Source organism: Gopherus evgoodei, chromosome 20 (genome assembly GCF_007399415.2).
Source record: "Gopherus evgoodei ecotype Sinaloan lineage chromosome 20, rGopEvg1_v1.p, whole genome shotgun sequence".
Lineage (NCBI taxonomy): Eukaryota > Metazoa > Chordata > Testudines > Testudinidae > Gopherus > Gopherus evgoodei.
Window position 1 is genome coordinate 3,027,597 of NC_044341.1, and position 17,253 is coordinate 3,044,849.

At 47.4% G+C, this 17,253-nt stretch overlaps 1 protein-coding gene and 1 long non-coding RNA gene across 2 annotated transcripts; both read left to right on the forward strand.

Moving 5' to 3' along the window:
- The first annotated feature begins 6,741 nt into the window (after positions 1 to 6,741).
- Positions 6,742 to 16,899, forward strand: TRAPPC3 (trafficking protein particle complex 3). Its single transcript, XM_030538892.1, has 5 exons — positions 6,742 to 6,859; positions 12,084 to 12,181; positions 12,459 to 12,558; positions 13,384 to 13,566; positions 14,137 to 16,899. The coding sequence occupies exons 1-5, from the start codon at positions 6,818 to 6,820 to the stop codon at positions 14,254 to 14,256; spliced, it is 543 nt and encodes a 180-aa protein (XP_030394752.1). The 5' UTR covers positions 6,742 to 6,817; the 3' UTR covers positions 14,257 to 16,899.
- Positions 7,829 to 11,182, forward strand: LOC115637553. Its single transcript, XR_003997289.1, has 2 exons — positions 7,829 to 8,457; positions 10,336 to 11,182. It is a non-coding gene; the product is annotated as an uncharacterized LOC115637553 (long non-coding RNA).
- Positions 16,900 to 17,253: the final 354 nt, after the last annotated feature.

The window sequence follows — 17,253 nt, forward strand, 5'->3', positions numbered from 1 at the left end:
GGGGGGTTCCTTTGATGTTATACAAACTTCCTACTAGGACTGCACCCTACTAACTCACTATAGCCCTGTTTCCCTGCCCCAGGCTCAAACCCTTATATATCTTGGATTGGAGGTAATAGGATCCACCTGGTCTGATCGCCAGGGTGAGTCAGCAGAACAGCTCTGCACCTTAATGCTGGGTCCTGGGACCTGACCACAGCAGAAGAGATTAGGCACTTGGTTAAAGGGCTGTACCAGAGATTTCACAAATTTGCCTCATGACTGAAACACCACAAGAAGCATGAAAGAGAGTCAGTAAGATATATTCATTAGAAGAAGCAACCACCCTTCTCTGGACCTCCCCTCAACCAGGCCAACAAGGCACTACATGTATGCACTATACTCCTGTACCACATCTGCTGAGAATGCCTACTGTAGAACTCCTGGCACAATGTCAGCCCTCACTCTGTAGGTTGAAACCAGTCACTGCAGGCCGATGGCTCTTTACAAAGGCATTGCATGGGCTATTAGCTCCGTGTTTCAGCTGGTGCCGGCTTTGCTTCGAAAGGAGGGTGACTACTCTGAAGAACTGCTTGTGTGGCTTTGTCTTGTTGGAAAGTCATGCAGGAGATTTTGTGTTTGGGATGTGTAGGAAATACAGGGCTTTATTAGGCAACAATTAACTTTAAACACATGAATATTCTCATTGCGTTCAGGGGGCAACTCCTGGGGTTAAAGTTAAGCAAGTACTTAAGTACTTGCAGGATGGGGCCCAAATTTACTGAGAGAATAACAACAATTCACATTTATAGAGGGAGCCCAAAGCATTTTATAAACTATGCGCCAACAATGCTTCTGAAAGGTAGCCACTTGTGGAGCGCAGGGTGGCAGAATCTCATTGGTCTGCAGGGGAGGGGTCTGTTCAGCGGAGAGCTAACTGTTAGATCTAGGGATTTATTCACCTTGGATCTGAGGGATTTATTTTGATTGATTGATTATCTTTATCACATCTTTTTAATGATCACATACTCATTGAAAAGCTGGAAATGTAAGAATAAATATTGCATCTGGAGAGTCGTTTTGGGGGCCGCTTCTAGGAAGAACCTACCAGAGAAATGTCTGACAGCAGTAAGTGTTGGTCTAGGCTCAGACCAAGCAGTGAGCCACTTGCATATAAATTCACTTTTTGCTCATACATGCTTTATGGATCCACATAACCCCCCCTGACATTTCTCATTATTAATCATGCCCTGAATGTGTAACAGGAGGCGTAGAAAAACCACTGGAGGATGGAGAACACAACCTGTCTGCACAAGTATATTTGAGGGACTTTTTCAATTTTTAATGAATAGGGCCTATATTTAGTAATTTCCCTTTCAATATTATTCATCAGACAAAAATTTAATTTAAGCTCCACGGGCACTGAGGAGTCTTTGCAGAGTCAATCAGATATTTGCTGGTCCTGTCTGTAGCTGGGGCTCTGATGGATTGCCATCTTGACTTAATTTGAAAGAGACGCCTGGAAAATATCACGAGGAACATTAGCAATTTCATCAATAGAAAATAGCTCAGCTCTCCTTTCTGTGTGTTTAATGGGTACTATTCCTAGCCATCATACGAATCATGTAACATGATTAGCTTAACTCCCATGCAGAGACTCAAGGAACTCAAAAGCCAATGGGGAAAAATAGCTACAATATATTTATAATCGGGAGGTAACTCTGACTGTAGGCAGAAAGGCAGACATGTCTGAGGTGTGCCAAACCAACATACTGATCAGCCTTCTGACTGTCCCAACTGGGCTGTTTGATCCAACACTCTCCAGAAATTGGCTGCACTTATAGTCAAAAGCCTTTGTATTCTAGACTCAAACCAGAGCAAAGCTACATTAATGTCCCTGCTCTCTGGGACACCTTGTATTGAATGCCACCCGGTGCTCCAGCAGATCTTAAAGCACTTTGCAGTGATCCATGAACTGAAGCTTCCCTCATCCTTCTGAAATATCAGTATCCCCCATTTTGCAGATAGGAAGACTGAAGCACAGAGCAAGGCAGTGACTTGCCCAAGGTCACCCAGAGAGATTGCAGCAGAGTGGGTAACAGATCCCAGATTGCCTGGCTCTCAGCCCCACGAGACCAGGCTTTCCATGCTGCAAATAAAGTATCTATGGCAGCTGAAGTTGGAAGCTGAAATAAAAACATTTTCTGCCACTAGCCTTTGCTTCTGGGGCTTCCATCTGCTCTTCGCACTAGGCTGACACACCTGATGTCTGTAAGGAAAGGTGAGATCTTCCAGAGCCACGAAAAGGAGCTACTGTTTCAGGGGCAGGAGGTCCAAGGCTTTGGAACATCGGACTAGCCCTGAGTGTGAGGAGCTGTCACAGGGGGATTAATGAGCACACCTGTTCTTAGCTTGCTTTCAGTGCCTTTCAGACGGGGATCCCAAAATGCTTCGTTAAATTAATCAGCAACGTCTCACGGAGTCTGTGTGGCAGGCAAGTGTGTGTTACTAAGTACATTTCGGGGGTGGGTGGGAGCGGGACTAGACGTGAGGTGGTTTACTCAAAGTCACACAGACACAGCCGAGTGTGGAAGCTAGGAGCCTCGGTCAGCTCTGTACAAAGCAGCACAGGAATACCATGAATAGATTTCAACGGCTCTCAGGGCCCTCATCACAATGGCCACCATGAAAGCTTTGTCCTTGTGGTTACCATGACCTCAGGAGAAACCTGTGAGAGGTGTGTGTGTCCGATAGACCATTGTGTGTATGCTGCAGTCAAGTATCCGCTGTCCCGTCCTCCCTCTCTCTGTAGGGATAAAACCAGTAACTGACTTCTCTCAGGACCCCCGTGTCCTCCCCAGCTGCACAGAAAGCATTTCACTCTCCCAGGGCCTTGGGTATCATTGTTACAACAGAACTTCCTGTTATTCCAGCGGTGTCAGAACAAACAGCCGGGCACCTGTCCACCCTTCCTCAGCAGGGGCCAGATGGTTGTTTTTCTTGAAGTGTTAAAACACTGCTGATGCCAATGGCTATGGGGCCTGGGCTCTTTTGTAGTCTAGGTGCTTTGACAAACAAGAATCTGAGCTATTACATAAAAGTCTTGACTTGCTGCAGTGAGAGGGCCAGATTCTGATCCCTTTACTCCCACTGAATGGTCCCTTAGGCCTGGTCTGCACTAGAAAGTTAGGTTGACCCAGCTTGTGAAAAATCCCCATTCCTGAATGACATAGTTAATTCTTCCATCAACCTAGCTACCGTCGCTCGGGGTGGTGGATTACCTACGCCGATGGGAGAACCCCTGCTGGCAGCGTAAGCAGAGTCTTTGCCGAAATGCTGCAGTGGTGCATTTCAAGTGTAGACGAGCCCTCACTCCACAAATAAGCTCCTTGAAGTCTGTGCTAGCCCAGATAAGCAAGGGGATCGGAACTTGGCCCAGATTCTACTGTGCTACAGAGCTGTGGCTTGAACAATGTACTTGTGGAAGAGATAGGGCCAGTCCCTTCATGGCACTGTAGTGGGGGCAGCTCTCTGCGAATGGGATCTGTGAATACTCCATGCTCCATGTTGCTGCTGGAAGTGGTGTGCCCTTATAACAAAGGGATCGGCAGGAATAGTTATCTGGGTAACAAGCTTTCCAAAAGCCTCAGTGAAGTAGATTGGGCCAGAAGGGGAGAGAGAAGCCAAGATGGAAAAGGACCCTGGGCAGTGACTTGAGCTTCTCCCACTTCATCTGCTTTCGTTGTTGACCTAACTTCAGGCTATTGGTTATTGTCTTTTCTTATATCGTTCTGGAGAAAAAACCCTCCTAATTTAATATCTTGATGTTACTTTGTAATGTAATAATGACAACCCCCCCTTCCACATGGGTCATCAGCACAGTGTGAACCTGGCACCTTCTGCAATGCAGCACAAGTATCTACAGCTTGAGCTAAACCAGTAAGTATCTGCAGGCAGCAGTAGTCGCTTGCTCGCCTCTAGTGGACCAGCAATTGGAAGGAGACAGACACATGGACCTACGTGTACTGCCAGTATGTTACACTAAGAACATGTCAGACTCTGGTAAGAAGGTAGAAGTGATTCAGACACCACGGCTCTAGTAGATAGTGAGGTAGAAGCCTGCATTTTAGACTTCAAGCTGAGAGAAAACTGATGCTGGACAGATTATTGTTCCAACCGACTACACCAAAGAAAATGGGACGGCAGTGGTATCATTATACAAACTGACAGCAACATTTCTGGCCAGATTAATTTTGGGGTAAACTATTGTTTTCCAGAATCAGACTTCTAGGCGTGAAACACTCAGCTAAACTACACAATCTCTGCAAAGAACAAGGAGTGCCTCAGAACCCTGGCATTAGCTGAAGCATCATTTCTCCATGAGATAACGCATACTGTGTTATCTCATAAACGGAAGGCCTTTAGATACTGTCACTATTGTGCAGTATTAACACAGGCGCTGTGGGTCCTTATCTCCAAGAGCCAGTTATGTTCTGTTAACATGTGCAGTATGGAGAATATGGGCACCGAATGTTGGCCAAATAACTAGGGTGACCAGATGGCCCATTTTTAAAGGGACAGTCCCGTTTTTTGGGACTTCTTATATAGGCGCCTATTACCCCCTGCCCCCTATCCTGTTTTTTCACTGTTGCTATCTGGTCTCCCTACCAAATAACGCACATGGCATATATCACCCATCAAATACTTAGTGACAGGCTTCCTTGGATGCAGCTGACTGCTTTGCTTCTGGGCGTCCTGCAGACAATGAGCTCTGGTTATTTAGCTATGGTATGTGATGGAGTTTAATACTATTTTCCGAACTCAGTGGCTATGAAGCAATTTCAGGAAATAGGTGACTAAACCAGCCTTTTGTTTCTGAGAAATCCCACTGCAATTCAAAGCTCGGGTCACAAGTTCAAATGTTTGTGGGTTCCCAGCCTATTGTCAAAGGTTCACACTGCAAATCCAACAGAGAACTTGGCCTGATGTGCCTAGTCTCTGCTCAAGAAGAGCCAAGACTGGAACAGTAATTGGAGTTTCAGGCCGGGAATAAGGCGCATTGGCAGAATTGTGTAAGTCCTAGGATTGGTATTGTAGGAGGGCTGCAGGTCAGGAATGAAGGACACTGGAAGAGAGGTTTGGTGAGCTGCATGTTTAGCAGCCAGAAGCAGATCCGGGCTGAAGTGAATCAGTGAAGTCACTTTCACTTCTCTCCCCTGTAGGTTTCCTGAGCTGACTCTTCTACCAGACAAGGACATACTCAGCTACAAAAATGAAAAGTTTATATTTCCAGTCAGTTTCCAAACCCACTTCCAAATGGGCCTCCTGGTTTCCAAAGCTCTCTCTGGACTTGTTCCTTCACTTCTCCAGACTCCAGCTCCCTGATTTTACACCCTATAGCTGTGCTCCTCCAACCCCTGCACTTCTCTCCTCCAATTCCCATCCTCCTGCCTCCCACCACTTCCCCACGGGGACTCTTCAGTTAGGTTTGCTCACTCGCACTGCTCTATGTCTCAAGGAAACAATTACATACTTAGAGAACAACATATAAAGTAACATAAAACAGTCGTTGCACTTTGAGGACTCCAAGTCTTGTTAATTCAGACTTAACTGCAAACAAACCGCCCTCTTTTGGTCAATTACCCCTAGCCAGTTGCAAGAGTAACTGTGGAATAACAGCAGCAAAGAATCCTGTGGCACCTTATAGACTAACAGACGTTTTGGAGCATGAGCTTTCATGGGTGAATACCCACTTCCTCAGATGCATGTAGTGGACATTTCCAGGGGCAGGTATATTTTTACAGATATATGCTTTTACAGATCCAGACTAACACGGCTACCCCTCTGATACTGTGGAATAACAGTGGTCGCAGCAGGAACATAAACATACTGTCCCACATTTGCTAGTGTAGCATTCATGCGAGGGAAAGCTACTGTGTGAGACCAGGGTGCCTGAGAGGCCGCAGAGCTGGTTCACTCTGTGCGTGTTTTTGTGTCTGTATGTTAAGTTAGCAGCACATGGACTGGGGTTTAGCGTGGGTCACGACACACACACCCTTCAGAGCTTCACAGGGACCAATGGGGCCCCCCTCACCCAGACATGTGGCAGCCGTACCCTCCTCCCGGGGAGCTCCCGGGCTGGCCTGCCGAAGGAGTGTAATCCCAGCCAAGAGCCAGATGACCCTGTGCGAGGACTGCGGGGGGGGGGGGGGGCGCGGCCAGGCATGCCAGCAGGCCCCACTCCACTCCCATGCCAGGGAGCTGGGTTCTGCCCCACCTGCCAGGGGTCACTGACCCCAGCCTGGTGAGACGGACACACCCACCCCCTGGCGCTGCCCAGGGCACCCAGCTGGCCAGGCTGGCGCTCCTGCCTACACTCCAGCACCTGGGCCAGGCACCACCCCACGTGGCAAGGCCACATGGCAGAGGATGCAGCTGCTCCTCCAGTGCTCCCTAGAGGCCAGGTTCGCCGTCGCTGGGCATGCTGGGGATTGTAGTCCTTCCACCCTGAGTCCGCCCAGGGCATGCTGGGAGCTGTAGTTGAATCACGCGCTGCTCTCCCAAGGCATGCTGGGAACTGTAGTTGAGTCACGTGCTGGTCTCCCAGGGCATGCTGGGAGTGGCAAGTCTCCCTCCCTCTCGCCTCTCGTTCCGAGCATGCCCCGTGGGCGGCGCGCGGTGCATTGTGGGGGCGGTAGTTCTCCGGGCGGAGCGGCCGCGCCGGGGCGGAGGAGGCGCTGGGCCGAGGGGACTCTCGTTCCCGTCACACCCCGCGCCAGGCCCTGCGGGAGGCTGTGGGCTGAGCGGGTCCGGGCCGACGCACACCGGGCCGGGCAGGATGTCGCGCCAGGCCGGCCGGGGCACCGAGAGCAAGAAAATGGTAACGGGGGGCGGGCGGGCCCGGGCCGGGCCGGGCCGGGCCGGGCCTGCGGGGCGGCTGCGGAGAGAAATGGGGCGGGGGTGTTTGGGGCCTGGCCGGGGGGGCTGCAGTCGGGTTTGTGTCTGGGCCGTGGGGGCGGGGCGGTGCCTGGAGCTGGGGGGGGGGTGTCCGGACCGGGAGGGGCCTGGAGCTGGAGGGGAGTGTCTGGATGGGGTGTCCGGGGCAGGGGGTGCCTGGAGCTGGAAGGGGGGTGTCCGGGGCAGGGGGTGCCTGGAGCTGGCGGGGGGGCGTGTCCGGACCGGGAGGGGCTTGGAGCTGGAGGGGGTGTGTGTGTCCGGACTGGGGAGGTGTCCGGGGCGGGGGGTGTCTGTACCGGGTAGTGTCTGGATGGGGTGTCCGGGCGGGGGGTGTCTGGAGCTGGAGGGGGGGGCGTGTCCGGGGCGGGGGGTGCCTGGAGCTGGCGGGGAGTGTCTGGATGGGGTGTCCGGGCGGGGGGTGCCTGGAGCTGGCGGGGGGGCGTGTCCGGACCGGGAGGGGCCTGGAGCTGGCGGGGAGTGTCTGGATGGGGTGTCCGGGCGGGGGGTGTCTGGAGCTGGAGGGGGGGCGTGTCCGGACCGGGAGGGGCCTGGAGCTGGAGGTGTCCGGGGCAGGGGTGTCTGTACTGGGGAGTGTCTGGACGGGGTGTCCGGGCGGGGGGTGCCTGGAACTGGGGGTGTCCGGGGCAGGGGGTGTCTGTACTGGGGAGTGTCTGGACGGGGTGTCTGCGGCTTGAGGTGCCTGGAGGTGGCGGGGAGTGTCCGGACCGGGAGGGGCCTGGAGCTGGCAGGGAGTGTCTGGATGGGGTGTCCGGGGCGGGGGGTGCCTGGAGCTGGGGTGTGTGTGTCCGCACTGGGGAGGTGTCCAGGGTGGAGGGGTGGGGTGCCTGGAGCTATGTGGGTGTGTGTGTCCGGGTGGTGCCTGGAGACCAGGGAAGGGAAGGGGTGGGGAGCCCAGGCCCGCTGCGCCTTCGGCGGGTTTCCAGCTGTTTTGACGTGGGGCAAGCGCGGTGGAGGGGCCGCAGTGCCCATCGCCAAGCTGCTGCCACGAACCCGGCTCATCCTGCCAGGCATGGGCAGCTTGCGCCGTCCAGGGACTGGCTGCGTCCCCCGGGCTGCCCTGCAGGGAGGGGCTCGTGGGGGTCAGTCTGGGCACCGTTTGCTGACTAGCGCCCTGGGTACCCCAGTGCCCGCTCCAAGCTCTGCATCGCAGAACAGCGACTCCACCCCAGGCGGGGGGGCATCTCGCATAACTCTGTGATGCCTTAAATACCTGCCCCCCGGATCCCTGCCATGTCTCCCCAACATGCACCCCATGACCCCACGGTGCTTGGAGGCTGCTGCTGCGTTAGGAACTTAGCACTGTGTGACAGTGGTGGATGTTCTGTCAGTGTAATAGTAGGGGCCTGTGTTAATATTTATGTGGGGAGTTATCAGTCTTAAACCATCGCTTTCCTAATTCTGAGAGCAACACCCACAGTGTAAGGAGCTGAAGTAATGCTGAGTGCAATAGTGCTGCAAAACAGGGCTTTGGAGTGGAGCCTGGAGCTGGAGCGTGGACCAGTAGGTTTTTGCCCAGAGCCGGAGCGGAACAATTCAAAAATTTGATTGCTCCAAATCCCTGCTGCATAATCCTGGCTTCCTTAGGTTAAGAGCAGGAAGGCTCTCTATGTTTATAGAAATGTGCCTTTGAACTGCACAGCACATACCACACATTGCCTTTCCGAAAAGGTTATTCCACTTTTGTGTCTTACCTCTTATAATCTTATTCCGTGTTACCACTCCAGATGAACCTAGGAGTGTGAAAGATAAGAGGAGTAAAGGTATAGAGCTTAAATTTCAAAACTAAGATAAATGGAGCCAAACTCATCCATCCTTGATATAATAGCTCCATTAAGTCACAAGTGAATGTGGCCTGTTGACTTAAATAGAACTTCATTCGTTAATTTTATTTTCTCCCTCAGCCTTTTCTAAACTCAGATGAATATCTGTTGCAGTTTGCAGGTTTCAGCAGTGGGTGCAGATGCTGAATTTGATTTGTCTGTACTCAGCAGTAATTGAGCTCCATCCATTGCAGACCCCCTTTGTCGGCCACTGACTCCATTTTTCTTGTATGGACACGGCTTTTGTGTTTAAGGCATTGGATTTATTTAGTTAGCATCAAACACTCTTGTTACCACAATAGTATTATGCTACTGATGATGGTACAAAAGGCCAAATAAACTCGGGTTAATGATTAGTTTGCTGTGCTTTCATATATAAATGAGAATGAAATACGAAAAGGCTACCTGCTGTAAAGCTGATAAACAATTTGAGTCTATCACATTATGTAAAAACCAAGCACTGATCTACAGGTCAGGTCTCTGTGACTTTAGGTATTTTTAAATTGTATAGGCACATTGAGTGGAACATTGGAACATTACTAAATGACATCCTCTAGCCTCTTCCTTTCAATTGTGGGCTCCTTTTATACACTTCTTTCAGATTGATACCAGTAGATGAAAGCTTGAGGACAGGATGCAGTTAATTTAAACACTTTGGACCAGTAACAGCTGGATTTTCTCCATCTATTCACCCACTGCTCTGTCCAGCTGCCAGGCATGTGACTTCGCTGAAACGACCTGGTCCCTTACCAATAATTTTATCCTTTTTGGCATGTTGGTTAATTTTTCCCCCCAGGTTCCTGACTATACCAGTTGAGCTAAAGGAGCCTTCTGTCATGTCATTTTTGAGTAATGTAAACTTAATCTTTGACTTTCAGTGATGGATTTAGCATTGTAAATGCTAAATAACGAATAAATGCCAAAGCTTTGGAGCTGTAATTCTAGTGGTTTTCCTCCCGGTTTCGCTGATTCTCTTTTAACCCAACAGGAGAGTCTAGATCTGTATTCTCTCCAATTGTTGACCTTGTTAATTAACATTAGATCTTAATGACAGGACAGAATACTCTATAACTTCTAACAAATCCAAGTTCTACTCACTGAATGTTGCAGCTTGGGAGTGATTCCTTCCTGTGTTTCAGACTTGGCTGTGTGTGAACTTGTTCAGAATGTGATGTGATCAGTGTGTCTCACTTAACTCTGATGTTCTCTTTTCCCTTCCTTTCTGCCTGCCTGCTGCTTTCATTCTGTAGTATTGGTATTTGCCATTCATTTCACCTTCTGCATCTATGCATCTCATGGTAGGTGATAGGCTACTTAATTTGAGACGAGACTTTCCATGATATTTCTAACAGTTGCAAAAAATGAAACCAAAAGTCTTAAATATTAAATTTAACATGTCTCCTTGAGTAATTACATTTATTTCAGATAATGTGAAAAACTAACTTTGGTGTGGATTCTTTGCTTTTGTTTTTCAGCAACTTAGGAGCGAATGAATTGGTAATCACTGTTCTGATTAATGGTTACTGAGAAAACACTAACCATCTTTTAATCACTTCAGGCTCAGGAAATAGTGGGAGTAGCTGTGAGAGAGCATTTGTTCTTTTATTCATCTTCTGTATGAATCTGGCACTTGTGGAAGAAAAATAATCTTGATTAGAAGTGGGCATAGTGGTGCAGATGCATTGCATAGGTCTACGAGTGTACTTCAGTCCAGACCTGAAACAGTCCCAGCTGTTCCTGTCCTGGTCTTTGTGAGCAGATGCAGTCTTTTGTGCTAAATTATGTGCTGTGGACAAATCATCTTTGAGGGCTGGGATGTAACTATCAGACTCTCCAAAAAAAAAAATCAGTTTATGAATGCGGGGTGTTTTATCTTCTAATGAAGAGAACTGCATGTGGAATCTGAGAAATACAGTGCAGACGTGACACAGGTAAAATATGGATTACAGAGGTTGAGGGCTTTTATGGGATATTTACACTATCACTTCTTTAAGTCATTAGTCCAAATCTAGCTCACATTGCTAGTAGTTGTAAATTGTTGCGATGATAGAGATTATTTGGTGGTCTATATGAAATGACTTGGAGGTTTCACTCCAGTTCTTAATGGTGTGTGCTGATTATGATCTAGAGCAGTGGTTCCCAAACTGGGGTTTGCGAAATGGTACAGGGGTTCTCTGGGGAAAAAATTCCCTAATGGCGGACAGAGCTGTCCCTAGGGACCCCGGGCAGCACAGGGCCAGCAGCTCGCAGCCCTTGGACTTCCAAGAGCGAAGCAGATCAGAGCAAGCATCTCTATCACATTGAGGAGACTTAAACTTCAAGATTCCTTATAAGAAACAGAAAGAGAGGTGAATATTTTTTCTGTTTTAAAAATTAAATAGGCAGCTAGAATTGTTTTTAAAATTATGATGAAGAACAAGTTTAAGCTTTGTTGTAATGTGCGTTGTTTGTCTGGACTGCTCAAGATCTGAATACCTGTGTAGGAGAAACTCTTGAGTTGGCTTCTTAAATACCTTCTTGCTGTTTCACATCTGATACTCCTTGATGAAACATAGGAGCCTTGTCTTATAACAGGCTTATTCAAAGTGAATCAAGCTATGAAAGTGAGATCTTGGAAGTGTTGCCGTTTTCATAATGTAATAAAAATACTGTAACAATAAATAATAATAATATAGTGTGCAATAAGCATGTCATAAAACAAATTGTATATTTCCAAGATCACTGCTTTTATAATTTATATTCAGGTAAAGGAGAAAATCCCTGGAAATATTCATTTTTATGAGGGGGTCTGTGAGACTTGACGGGTTAGTGAAAGGGGTTCACAGGCTGTTAAAGTTTGGGACCCACTGATCTAGAGACACTGACTGGCAGTCCACCAGAGAGGCTAAGGATTGAACGACAGTGGAGACTGAACAGCCCTATAGATGGCTCCTTCAGGTCGGGGTTGGACACACCTGTGGGGAGTGCAGTGTGTACTGGACGTGTGTAGGGGAATGTGCTTTGCCTTTGCCCATGTGGTTCATATGCTGGAGATGGAAGATTTCTGTCTCTGGGGCAGTCAGTTTGTCACCTTTGAGCAGCACCCCAAAGATTTTAAAATACACAAAAGTTTACTGTGAGGTTAAAGTTTCCTTAAAATAGGAAATCTGGGACCTCTGTAGAGTTGGTTTAGTAATTGATTCCTTTGAATTGGAAGCTTTCTGGCCCCCTCTCCAGGCCAACCAAAGTAAAGGTGGGAACAAAACCCAAAAGTGCCCAGGGATTTTTCTGCCCAGCTGATGATAAATTCCTTTTGAATCTGTTTAGAGCTCGGAGCTCTTCACTCTGACCTATGGAGCTTTGGTCACTCAGCTGTGTAAGGATTATGAGAACGACGAAGATGTCAATAAACAGCTTGACAAAATGTAAGTTAACATGTTGGAGTTTGAGTCCTTTGGGAAAGTTTGTACTAGGCAAAACTGTTTAAACTGCTGTTCCTTATTTTCTGCACCCAGCCCAGCTGGCAGACTGAACACTGTTCACTTGTGTTTTTTTCAGAATCTAAAGCAAAATATTTCTCCCTCCTTTGGTATCTCCTCACATAGTTTCAGAGAACAGCTTTGCATAGATTTAGAACATCTTCCTGGAGCTGAGCTGTGCTGTTATGATTCTATAGTTTGTTGCTGTTTGGTGCATTGACAGGGGCTACAACATTGGAGTTCGGCTAATAGAAGATTTTCTGGCCCGGTCCAATGTAGGTAGATGCCATGACTTCCGGGAAACTGCAGATGTAATTGCAAAGGTAATCTTCCAAGTACAGCCTTGCATGCCTTTATCAGTGCTGGTCCCATGCATGTCTCAGCACCATATCCAGGCTTTCCATGGACTGGTAAGAAGAACCATGCAGTGGGTCACCAAGGGCACAGATTCTGATTTAGAGTGAGGTAATGAATGGTGCACAAATTGTATTCTCACAGACTCATGCCCTTGAAGATCATAATGGTTCCTTCTGACCCTATAGTCTGACCTCCTGCACAATGCACGCCACAGAATCTCACCCACACATTCCTGGAACAAACCCCTGACCTATGTCTGAGATATTGAAGTCCTCTAATTGTGGTTTAAAGACTTCAAAGTGCAGAGAATCCTCCAGCAAGTGATGTCTTTAAACCACAAGTTGAGGACTTCTAAAATGTATCTTGTGGCTTCTTGCTTCCTGAGCTTAACTAGAGACTTTGAAGTATTTTGTATCCAAACTAGAGTTTCCTGAATATGGGGAGAAAATAACCCAAGGAAATGGAAACTGCTCCAAACTAGGCAAAATCTGATTCAAATAGTGTTCTTGGATTTTTTCCCCTTGGGGAGGGAATATTGCTCCCCTCAAGTTCCCCACCTGTGAGAAGGGGATAAAATTACTCACAGGGCTGGTGTGTGGCTTTGGGTTGGATTTTCCAAAGCACCTAAGGAAGTTAGGTCCCTGACTCCTCTTAACTTTCGATGGGAGCCAAGGATCTGATTTCCTTAGTAAATATTTGTGAAGCTCATTAAGATTCTTTGATGAACAGCATTGACAGGAAATATTACCATTTGGATCACTTGCTGGTCTCTGCTCCATATCACCCAATAGGTGGCATTTAAAATGTATCTGGGCATCACCCCGAGCATCACTAACTGGAGCCCAGCAGGCGATGAGTTCTCCCTCATCTTGGAAAATAACCCTCTGGTGGACTTTGTGGAGCTGCCTGATAACCACTCATCTCTTATTTACTCCAACCTCTTGTGCGGGGTGCTGCGAGGAGCCTTGGAAATGGTGAGGCTTTACTTCTCTCCCAGGAAGGGTGGGGGAGTTGTGGAGGTCTTGGCTGGAAATGAAAACATGGAACCTTCTGCAGACATTTCAGCCCACCCCCTTATGCAAGCTTGTGGTCTGCATGTTTTCTCTTGCTGTGAATCTATGTCAAGAGCAAAATAGAACTGGAGGAGCCAGTTGGTTGGTATTGCCAAAAGGGAAGGGTCTGTGCTGAGTAAGGTTTATAACTCCGCCTCGATTAATAGAGGGAGTGTGTAGATGCCCTGGGGATAAGAGTTAGCTGGACTGTGTTCTGGAAGCAATGCAGAGTTCTGATGGGAATCCCAACTGCTGCTCTTGTTGGGAGATCTGTCTAGGGAGTGATATGGCCCCATCCCCATAGTATCTGAATGCCTATGGCATAGGGGGACAAGCCAGTGATCTTTGATACAGTAATCTGTGCCCTTTCTAGGACCCCATATGAGTGTCCTGCACTATCTTAAGGGGTGGACAGATAACAGGGAAACTGTTATTTTAACTTCAGAGCAACTTTCCTTTTGGTTTTGCTTTTGCTTCTCCTCCATCTCCCAGGTTCAGATGGCTGTGGACGTGAAATTTGTCCAGGATACATTGAAAGGAGATGGCGTCACAGAAATCCGGATGAAATTTGTTAGGCGGATTGAAGACAATCTCCCGGCTGGAGAGGAATGAGCCACAGCGCTGTCTCCCCAAGGGACTGGAGGGACCAGCTGCTGTGGCCTATAGCTCTTGTCAGGGATTCATAGGGATTTAGTGCCCCTTTTAAATTCCAACTCCTAAAGACTCACTGACTGTTTAAGTTGTTACATTTTCATTTTCCATATGAGACAACTCTCTGGGTTACTCTGCTTATCCCACAGGCTCATTCTAAAGATTTTCATAGGGTGGATAACTTTTTCATATGACCCACAGAGACTCTTTCTACACTCAGTTTTTAACTGGATATTCGGCTGTGGTCAAAGTTTGCTCCTTAAGCGCTAAAAGATCTCCAGGCGATTCAAGTATGGGACTGAGTTTCATAACCAAAAGAGAACCCACCACGGGAGCTGTTTTCTCCTTGAGACACATGCATGCTCCCACTGGGGCTTGTGAGGGCTATGCTAGGCTTGCCGATGGAGGGGGTGAAGCATGTGACTGACTGGGCAAAGAATGAAGCATATAAACTGAAAGGAATGGGAGCGCCTAATGGAGCACAGAGTAGGTCCTACTCGTTCCAGCTGTGCCTCTTCTCACTGAGGACACAGTATCTGTTGTTAAAACTCTGCAATAGGCTCATGGAGTGAGAAAGGGATGGCAAAGCACTTCAGACCAGGCCTTTTTGTCCAAAATAAAGCTTGGGGGCTTTTCAGTGCAAATGATCTGCATCCATTTGGGGTAAGGGTGCTCTTGGGTGAGAGGGGTTTGGTGGCAAAGCGAACTTCTGGTTTGTCAGGGACTGTATTTGAGGGTCAGCAGCATCAGGCTCTTAGTTCATTTCACAGAACAGAATTTCAGTCGCCATATTAGAACCCCGAGGCTCTCACTTTTGCACTAGTCCTATGAACATTTCCAGTCTCTGCTGAAAAAAGTAGCCCTGGTTAGCTTGCTATGAATATTAAATATTGTTCTCCAAAATATACACTGAGATACTGCAGTGGTCTCAGTTTCTTACTCAAAGCAAACTACTCATAGCTAATTCTGAGTTTAATAATTAAATACACATAAAATTAAAACCTCATTATCTTATGGATTAGCCAGGGAAGGCTGCCTTAGAGTGTAGCATCCTAACAGGAGACTGGGTGCCTTCCTTCAGAGGAAAATGGTATAAAGATGAAGAGCATAACCAGCATCTCGGGAGAGGCAAGAATTTTCAGTTTTTCCTCCCATAACGGTGCTGCTAGGAGCCGATCCTGTGGACCAATCTTGTCTGGGTATATTGTGCAGTGGTGGTGTTCTGACTCTGGTATATGATAAGGTTCATAGGGAGACAAGTAAATTGCATTATAATGCCCTGAATATTTTTAATAGAAAAAATAAATTACAGTGGCTGAAATGCATTCAGCATTTCATAGTGTGTACAGCCTGGATTTTATTTCCACTGTCTGACAATACGTAGATATCAAATCTAAACAGTACAAAGTACTAAACGCATTTCAGCCAATGTAATTCCACTTTCCTGCTATGATGTAGTAATACTCCGCGGTGTGAAATGAGGCTTTGGTACTTTCTGTTGTGCACAGTTAGATTAAAATAGAAGTTTCCACATTATTTTAATTGTTAAGGTACAGCAATTTATATCCTCTGCTCTTGTTTGGAATAACTAAATGAATTGAAGCAGTGGTACTGGGTCTAAGATAAACCAAGAGGCTGGAAAATTCACCTCTTTTGACACTTTGTTCAAATGAAAAATTCAATTGAACATTCAAAGTGCTTGGAGGATAAAAAGCATTTAAGTGCGACGTTGTAAGAGACAAATTTTAATAGGCATTTTCAAAATTAACCCCTCTGGGACATGAGTTGTGACTACCTTATTTCAGCCTTAGCCAGGAAGTCGTGGACTGGACTGTGCAGACAAAAGTCCCCTTTTATCTGTACTTGGAGGATGTTTCCAAGTTGAAGATGATGAGCGTACACTGAAAGATGGTGTGAATGAAGCTTGAGCTGCTGCCACCTCTGCTGTATCTGTTCTGCCAATCTGTCGCCTTTCACTAGCCTGAAGTGCCCTTTAGTCCGCTTCTGTAAAATCCTTTACTGGGTACGTCTGTGACCCTGAAAAGCTCCCCCTCTCTGAGTCACAAATTACCTTGGAGTTCAGTGCAGTTACAACTCTGAACAAATCCTGCCTCTTTCACTTGATTCCAGAGGGCAAAGGTAGGTATGGTTATGAAGTCACCAAGTTCATTTCACCCAGTCAGTGAGTGGGGTGCAGAAAGGTTTGAAAGGGAACTGTCTAGATTGTGAATGCTCTTATTGTGTATTGGTCCATCTCCTGTCTTATTTATATCCCTCTGTGGGATGCCAGTTCCTGTTTTGAACATTGAGCTGTCTGGAATGTCACCCCTTGTGGAATTCCTGCCTCACTCAAGTGAATTCCGATAGGGTTACAGGAGTCGAATGCCCAGAATAGTATTTTGCAGTTCTCTCTTAAGGGGGCAGTAAGAATCTCTATTTAAAGAGTTGCATTGACAGAGCTGATGTTGGGTGTACAATTGCAATGTGGTGTTTCAAAGGTGTGTAAGGATCACTCATTTGTTTCCCTTTATTGGTCCTTGTAAAGCATTTTAAGGCTGCATTTTAATAGCCATTACATTAAAAAAAATCCCAGTGATGACTTTTCAGTGGTCTCCTGATCCTTTCAGTAAAGTCTGGGAAGGGACTGAGATGAGTGTGGATGTGGCGTGCTTACTTGGGGTGACAAGGTGATAGGAGTGCCGTAGAAGGAATGTGTTCAGCCACGTGCATGTGTAGTGGGAAGGAATTTCAACAGTGGCAATTTAGAAACAGTCATGATTGGTTATCTTAAAGGAAGTGTGTGTAATTCTTGCCCAGAAGGATGGTAGCTTGGAGAAGCTTTTGTGCGTGGATCCCAGACTCCTTGCTGGGTCGCATTTGGGCATGACACAAGCTCTGCTTTTGCTCATTCAGGAACTGGCATTCTGGCAAAGTCATCTCTCAGGTCTGCATTCCGTG

Bases quoted from the DNA above. Each gene is read 5' to 3' on its own strand.
- TRAPPC3 (XM_030538892.1), top strand. From the start codon at position 6,818: ATGTCGCGCCAGGCCGGCCGGGGCACCGAGAGCAAGAAAATG. The intron at 6,860-12,083 runs GTAACGGGGGGC...GAATCTGTTTAG, and splicing joins GCACCGAGAGCAAGAAAATG to AGCTCGGAGCTCTTCACTCT. The intron at 13,567-14,136 runs GTGAGGCTTTAC...TCCATCTCCCAG, and splicing joins TGCGAGGAGCCTTGGAAATG to GTTCAGATGGCTGTGGACGT.